The 8,126-nt window shown below is 32.8% G+C and overlaps 1 protein-coding gene across 3 annotated transcripts in view; it reads right to left on the bottom strand.

Moving 5' to 3' along the window:
- Positions 1-7,948, bottom strand: part of pgap2 (post-GPI attachment to proteins 2) — a 49,881-nt gene extending 41,933 nt beyond the window's left edge. For 2 of the 3 annotated variants that reach the window (XR_012396534.1, XM_005161301.6), the window contains exon 1: positions 7,424-7,948. Coding sequence is in view for 2 of the 3 variants with exons in the window: in XM_005161301.6 (XP_005161358.1) it covers positions 7,424-7,591 (168 nt within the window). In the remaining variant the exon portion in view is untranslated. 3 annotated transcript variants of the gene reach the window in all.
- Positions 7,949-8,126: the final 178 nt, after the last annotated feature.

Here is an 8,126-nt window from a genome sequence, read left to right on the forward strand (position 1 = left end):
TTCCGCAGATTTCTGCAGATTTTTAGCCCATCATTAATTTTGTTTATTTACTTGAGTAAATGTGTGTAAATCTATTTATTTGTCGGCGCAATAGCCTACTGGTTAGCGCGTCGACAATTGGTGCAATAGCATGTCAGTGCTTCCCGTGTTCGAATCCCAGCTCGAGGATATCTCCCTATTCTACACCCCTCCCTCTCTCTCTTTCTCTCCAACTTTGCTTCCTGTCTAAATACTGTCCTATCTAATAAAGGCAAAAAGGTTAAAAATAAACCTTAAAAAAATTATATTTTTATTCAGTTTTTTTTTATCAATTACAGTAATATTATTGACTAATATGAAAATGTTCATCTGATTTATGCACTATGCAGTTTGTACAGTAATATTTTCTGTCTTTTAGTTGATATATTATATGAGAGGCTTGCTTTGTTTACCAAATAAAGTGCATCTAATTGGATTGGCAATTTAAACATTAAATAAAAGTTAAAAAGGTATTACTTTTTATTTCACAATAATTCCGCAGATATCCGCAGATTTTTACCAAAATTCTCCGCAGAGATAGCAAAAAACTAGCGCAGATTCCATCAGGCCCTGGTCATGAGGCCTCTTGAGTGGAGCAGGACCCTTAATGAATTGGAAACAACTGTTCCTGAGTTATTTACCATATTATGTGTTAAATCTTTTAAAGATAATTCCTTTGTATGCAAGCTGCCAGTTTGGATGCTGATTGTACCAGTTTTGAACCAGCTTTCAGTTCAGTACAGCTGACTTTATTGGTAGCAGTAGGTAGACTCTTTTTGCAGCAAAGTTTGTCATTTGATACAAACAATTAAATCACACATATTTACACAATAAAAAAAAAAGAATGTACATATAAAAAAGTACATAATGAAATATTACTATTTATTCAGAGCGACAAAAAATGATGGTTTTGTCCTACTAAAAAGCATGTGAAACCTTCGACCTGAAAGGAGTAGGTTAAACTCCACAGACAGGAAGAAAGCTACAGGTACTAATATCCTGAGCGATCCGTAAAAGCTGCCTACTATACAGGGATTCAATACTCAGCTGTGACTCCTGCACAGTTTGCCTCATAGTATAAAGTATAAAAACGGTCAATAATGGTACCCACATATTTGTAGTTTTCCATGCAATCTACTTTTTTGACCCCTGACATTATTCACACTGATATTAACCTGATATTAGTTTTGATAAGACGGCTGAAAGTACAATAACCAGCGTTAAGTAAGAACAGATTGTACTGTGTGTGTGTGTTCTATTAGTGTGGATCAGTATTACAGGTCTGGGGTCATCTCTGAATACCCTAAAGCAGTGGTTCTCAAACGTTTTTCATCAAGTATCACCTCAGAAAAACATTGTCTCTCCAAGTACCACCATAATGACAAGGCAGATTAATTCTTCTTATTAAGAATATCTATTTTTGTCAGCCTCTTTAAACATTATACATAGTTTGAACATTAACACTGTGCTTATAGGAAATGAATAAATAAATAAATAAAATAATCAATGTTTAAAATGTACTTTTAAAAGTTAATTAAAAATGATACACTGCTTGACCAAATCATCCGTTATCTATCCATTCATACATGCGGAATTTCCATGATTTGAGAACTCATGTGAAGTGGACTGTGGAGTTTGTATTAACTGCACACAGAGACTAACTTTTATTAGGCTATATTCTAGCTCCAAGCTTTGAGACAAAGTTGCTTGAGTCTATGTTCTGTGACATTTGAATCACATCCTGATACATTTGCCTAAATATGAGGTAACAAATTAATAAATCGAAAAGCCACCCTGCTTTACAAAACAAATAACTGTGTGTATCAAAATATCACATTATTTTACACAACAACGAACACACTTTAACAAATTTGTGATATTTATTTTGGCAATGACGCAGCATGCAGTAACCAAAATGCCAACACAACAGCACTGGTCTGCAAAAGCGCTTCTCTAGCGTGTATCTGCTCTGCTAGTGCCGCGGCCTCTCGCCTTTTTCTCTGGCTTTGCGCCAAGGTGGGTAGGTTTTTAGCATCTGATGACGTGATAAACTAAAGTAAACATTCTCAGCACAACGATGTGATCGTACGCTTCAGGGAACAGCTGGTGCTGATCACATCAGTGTAATCAATCGAGTCAAAGGGTTAAAAGTGTATATATATATATATATATATATATATATATATATATATATATATATATATATATATTTATATATTTATATATATATATATATATATATATATATATATATATATATATATATTTATATATGTATATATGTATATATATATATATATATATATATATGTATATATATATATATATATATATATATATATATATATATATATATATATATATATATTTATATATGTATATATGTATATATATATATATATATATATATATATATATATATATATATATATATATATATATATATATATATATATATATATATATATATATATATAAATTCTTTCATTATTCAGTATTTCTCTGTGTACCACAAGAAGGAAGCCTACATGTCACTAGTGGTACGTGTACAAAAGTTTGAGAACCACTGCCCTAGAGCAATGGTCTCAAACTCAATTACTGGAGGGCTGTAGCTCTGCATACTTTAGCTCCAACTCACAACTTCTTAATGTCTCTAGTAGTCTTGAAAAACTTGATTTGTTGGATAAGCTATGTTTGATTAGGGTTGGAGAAAAACTGTGCAGATCTGTGGCCCTCCAGGAATCCAGTTTGAGACCTATGCCCAAGAGGCTGTCTGACTTTTGTATGTGAAGTAACCATTGTTAAAAAAAATTATCAAAATATAAATTTTTGCTGTGCATATCAGAAAATATAAAATTATTTTTAAAAGTTGAGCAATTTCAAGTATCTAGATCTTATAGTTGTGTCCGTCTGATGACTTTTAAGTCAGAATAGTCAACATTTTAATTCTAATAATCTCCATTTAAAAAAAAAACTATGCAAGGAGAGTTTCTGTTAAATCAACATACAATTCAAGCTTAAATTAAAGAATTTCAGCTATTTCCATGCAAATGGATCAAATTTTCTCAAAAAAAAATTGAGTTTTTACAAAAGTTCTTTGTTTAGACTTGTACTATACAGTGCTGTGGAAATACTCAAAATTGTCTTCAATGTTTTCAAATTATTTTATTTGTTTTCACAAATTCACATCACATCCATAATGAAGCTTTGTAAAATGTTAAAAAAATAATTAATCATTTCTGTTCTACACAGAGCAAACTCTTATCCTTTTAATTGGTATTATCTATTTTTGTTGTAATGATGTTGATAAAACCACATCTTGCACATCACTTATTTAATTCCAATCACTTTTTAAAAACCTTTTGTGATAAGTGAATTCATATAAAAGTGTCTGCTTCAACGACTTAAATAATTTTGAGAACATTTAGGTTAAAATTAAATTAAAATACATTTGATTATATTTTCAGTGACTAAAAGGGTAAAATCTAGTGGTTTAAAAGACAGTAAGAAATTACAAAGATTCAAAATGACAAAATAATATAAAAAAATTATATCTGAGGCTGTCAGAGTCTGTTATTATTATGCCATTGAATATGTATTGTTCTAAATATGCCAATGAAGAGTTCGACTGTTAACACTGAATGAAATTTAACAAGGTATTCTCAGAAAATTTATATCAGTTTTTTATGTTTTATGTGTATACTTGAAAAATAACATTTGGAATTAATAGCAAATACTATAGTGCTTTTGAAGTGAATAATAGCTATAATCACTTTTTACATTTTATAGTATTAACAAAAGTAAAAATGAACTGAAAAACTGTAATTAATACTGCAGTATACTTTAGTTTTTACTACAGTAAACTGTTGAGTTATAGTATAATATTTTCTCTAGTTAGTTGGAGGAAACGACAGCACTGGGTAATTTATTTATATTACCATAGAGAAGGCTTGCCACGATAGACGGTGTTGACGGTGATAACGGTTTTAAGACGCAACACCGGTGACATCACTCTTCCACAGTGACACCTATGGGTGGGTCGCGGGTAGATCAATGGCCATAAATACACAACGCATACTCTCATTCTAAATATCACGCTACCATCATCTCACAATGATTAATAATAAATATCTTATTTTTTTTATTAAGAATAAGATTTTTATAAAATTATAACAAATATCTTATTTTTTATTAAAACAAGAGTGATTTAGCAATGCCGCGCCATTGACAATCCAACTGCAGAGAAACAAAGCAACCATTGCGGCAACAGCAGTGAGCACTTTTCCCGAAGTTCAGCTCTTGTTTTTTGCACTTGATTATGTGTTTAATGTTAAAAAATCAATAAAGAATAGGCCGACAAGAGGGTAGGCTATCCTGTTTGTGCGCGCATCTTTTATCACTGAGGCTGCTCTCTTCAAAAACCGAAAGTTGCTTTGTCTGTCTGGCAATATTTCATCTTTTAATCGAATGAAAAGTTCATTTAGATGAGCCAATATTAAAAATTGCAATAAAGTAACTGTGACGTGCGGCCACACATCGAATCTGAGGTTTGACCTCATCTCTCTCTCTCTGTCAGACATCAAGACGCCACAAGTTAAGTTGCAAAACTGAGGCTTAGTGCTGCTGACAGGTGGAAAAGCTAAAGCCTTTGCGAAATTTGTCAAAATACAGCACTGAAATTAACAGGCATAAATGTCTTTGAGCCAAAAAAAGACTATTTGTAGGATATCTGTCAAAACACAATTGAAGCCAATGTTATGTAGGAGTTGTGTAGCCTATTAATGATATTAATTCTAATAAAAAGAAAACCAAAATAAACAATTTATTGCATTTTTCGTTTGATAAAAATATACGTAAACGAAAAAAAAAATCAAAGGATGGCTAGTTTTTATTAATGTGTTTTAATATTAATGAAAATATGCTCAGCCTATTTAAACTTAACAGATATATACGTCGCTAATAGACAAGCCATTCAAAATATTATTTTATTGTGTACTGGGTAATGTATATGTTACAAATAAAACTAAACGTAGCATGTCTCGCTGTGATTTAAAACATACAATTCATAACACACCAGAGCTGTAGACCTACAGTCTATGCAGTGTGTTAACAGGCCGGTGTTGGTCATAGTCTTACTGCGCACCAAACTGATCTGATCTGAGGGAGATTATGTTACTCGATAGACAACATTAACTTGAGAGATTTTAAAAATAAAAGGTATTTTTAAAAAGGAACAACACGCAAATCGGCAACAAATAAAACTAAAAATAAAACGTCTTGCTGTGTGTATTCCGCCACTGAGTAGTGTACAATGCTCTTATGCAGCTCCTGTCAACTGCCGCTTGTGAGAGAGAGCTCAAAGCTGGAATCAATATAACCAAAAAAGCAAGATCATATACTTATAAACATTCCATAACAATACTTATCGAAATATTTATACATTTACATGTTGTTTATTGAGATTGTGTGATCTGTAGGCTGTCTGATCTTTGCAGAAGCTGTAAACGGACACATGTGCGGTGATGTTTAGCTCTGACGAGGCACTTTTATTTAGCCTGTAGTCTTTAAATTGTTTTACATAATGTTCAATTTCTTAACATTTCTTTTTTTATTTAGTTTATATATAAAATGAGTGCTAGCTTGTTTAGTTTTGATCATTATGCAAGGATCACATTTCATATTCGGTTTATTCTTCAATAGCCTATAGGTTTGTTAATGTGTTCATAAACGGAAAGTTCATGAGGACTAAGCTATTATTATATAATACGTTAGGTTTTTATGGTTGTTATTTGTTTGATTCCAACTTCCACAGTTTTTTCAGCCTATAGCATTGTTGTGTTTTTTCGTTATGTTAATAAAAGTTATGTGTTTAATAACAGTGATTTTTTTTGTAGTTTCCTCTTGTCCATTCAAACAATTGACGCCGAATTGGCAATTCCTGCAAAACTGAAAATATTATACGCACGCATTCATAAGCTATTTAAAAGCAGGAAAAAGAGAAAAAGAGGAAATTCCCACTCCGACTGTGATAACGGTATAACCGGTCTTGTCACATGTCGATTAACCGGTGGGGAAACTTCCTCATCGTCACAACCCTACGAGCTGTATTACCACATCAACTATAACATTATTACAACAAATTCATTCAAGTACTTTACAACAGTATGGTTCAGAAACACTATTTAGGCCCGTTGCCAGGGGTGGTTTCTGGTGGTTAAGACCCACACCTCTTTGACAAAGGTCCAGAATTTGTCCCACACATGAGCTCATTTGTCCTATTTTGCCATCATAAATTGTGGAAATATGTTATTGAAGAAGGCTTTAAGACTGAGAAGAAACTGACGAAAGTGAAGTTATCTTTCACTACTGACCTAATGTGTTGTTAAATAGTAAAAACATTTTACAAGTAACTTTTATTCTAAATCTTAGACCTTAGTCTTCAAAGACAAAAAACGATCATTAAAAACTTTAATTCTGAAGATTATAAAATTACATTTTAACACTAATTAGGCTATTGTTGTTTTCCATGAATTTTCAAATGTACATTTTACAAGAGAGGCTAGAAAAATCAGGAAGCTCCACATATTATTCTTTAGGGCTGGGATGATAAACGATATTATATCGAATCGTGAAAATTTATGTCAATAACAACATTAAGCTCTGGACTTTTCTTACTCTATAATAATCAAGGAGCCCATCACACAGAAGAAATGTAAAAACAATGGGAAAAGCGTGCTGATATTAGAGATGCACCGAATTTTCCACCACCGAAAATGTATCGGTCGAAAACATGTTATGGCATTTATTATTCGAGTGGACAAATTCTGACGGGAAAGTTGAATGTGATGGCCAGTTTGTTATTTGCCCAATAAACGACAATCTCTTTTACTTAATTTACAAAACAATTTACCCAAAGCCGTAACATTCAATTTTCCCATCTAATGATATATGATGGGATAAATTTGTATTTTAACAATAACACAATCAAATTTTTTTTTTTACACTTTTTTATTCTAAATCTTTAGGAAATATTTTGGTACATTAAAAATAAAAAGTGGGATAATGCTGACCACTCGACAAGCGAGTGCAGATAAAAAGAGTGCTTTAAACGTCATTAAAAGTATTTAAGCAGTATTTAAACCTCATAGTTGGGGCAAAAAAAAAAAAAAAAGAACCACGCCAGACAGGCTACGGGTTGATTTTGTATTCGCACATTAAGACTTTCTGCTCAATAATATAGTTTCAGAATAGTATGCTAAGCAAATTCTAAATATGGAAATCATACTAGCAGCCAAACACTCTCAAAGTACAACACTGTTCACTGAATGAATGAATAAATGAATGTGCGAATGCAAAAACAACTTCATCCCAATGTCCAGGGACGTGTGTGTGCCCGTTTTCTCACCTGGCAGTGTGTATATGTGGCATCATTGTAGTGGTAGAGCATCGCCAGCACGATACAGGCGACGAGGCCGAGCAGAGGCAAACACACCGTAATCACCGCTAGCCGGGTGAACGGCACGCGGATCAGAGGCTTGTCTCGATCCACAGAACCGTACGGGACCTGTTGCATCTTCCCTGGACTAATTACATCCCCTGATGTGTCACAAGCGACAGACAGACTCCCTGTAGCCCATGGCTCCAACCTAGTCTCTGAACTAACCTTACATGTCTGACAATTAGCTTAAGTTGAAACTGAAACCGATTTAAAGTCGCTGCTGGTTATCACTGAAGTACTTAGCGTTAACATGCTTTGCGAAATATACTGAAACTTTAAATTTGTGGCGTTGGTTTAACTACAGAGGAGTTCTGGATTAAGCTGCGTTTAATAAACAAGTCGTTAATGTTTTAATTTGGTTAAAATGTCTAAGTTTTCCGACTGGATGTGAATGATTCGTGGAAACATCCGGTCACGCGGAATCTACATTTCAAAATCAAAGTCCTCGTGGTGTTTTTAAAAGGGATCGTTCGCCCCAAAATGATTTTTTTTCATTCAACCTGTTTTTCTTTTGTTAAACACGAAAAATATATATTATGAAGAATGTTAGAAAGGAGTACCCAATGTAGTTTTTCCATAATCCTATTTTAATGCACATTTTTAAATTTAG

The sequence above is a fragment of the Danio rerio genome, chromosome 21 (assembly GCF_049306965.1).
Source record: "Danio rerio strain Tuebingen ecotype United States chromosome 21, GRCz12tu, whole genome shotgun sequence".
Lineage (NCBI taxonomy): Eukaryota > Metazoa > Chordata > Actinopteri > Cypriniformes > Danionidae > Danio > Danio rerio.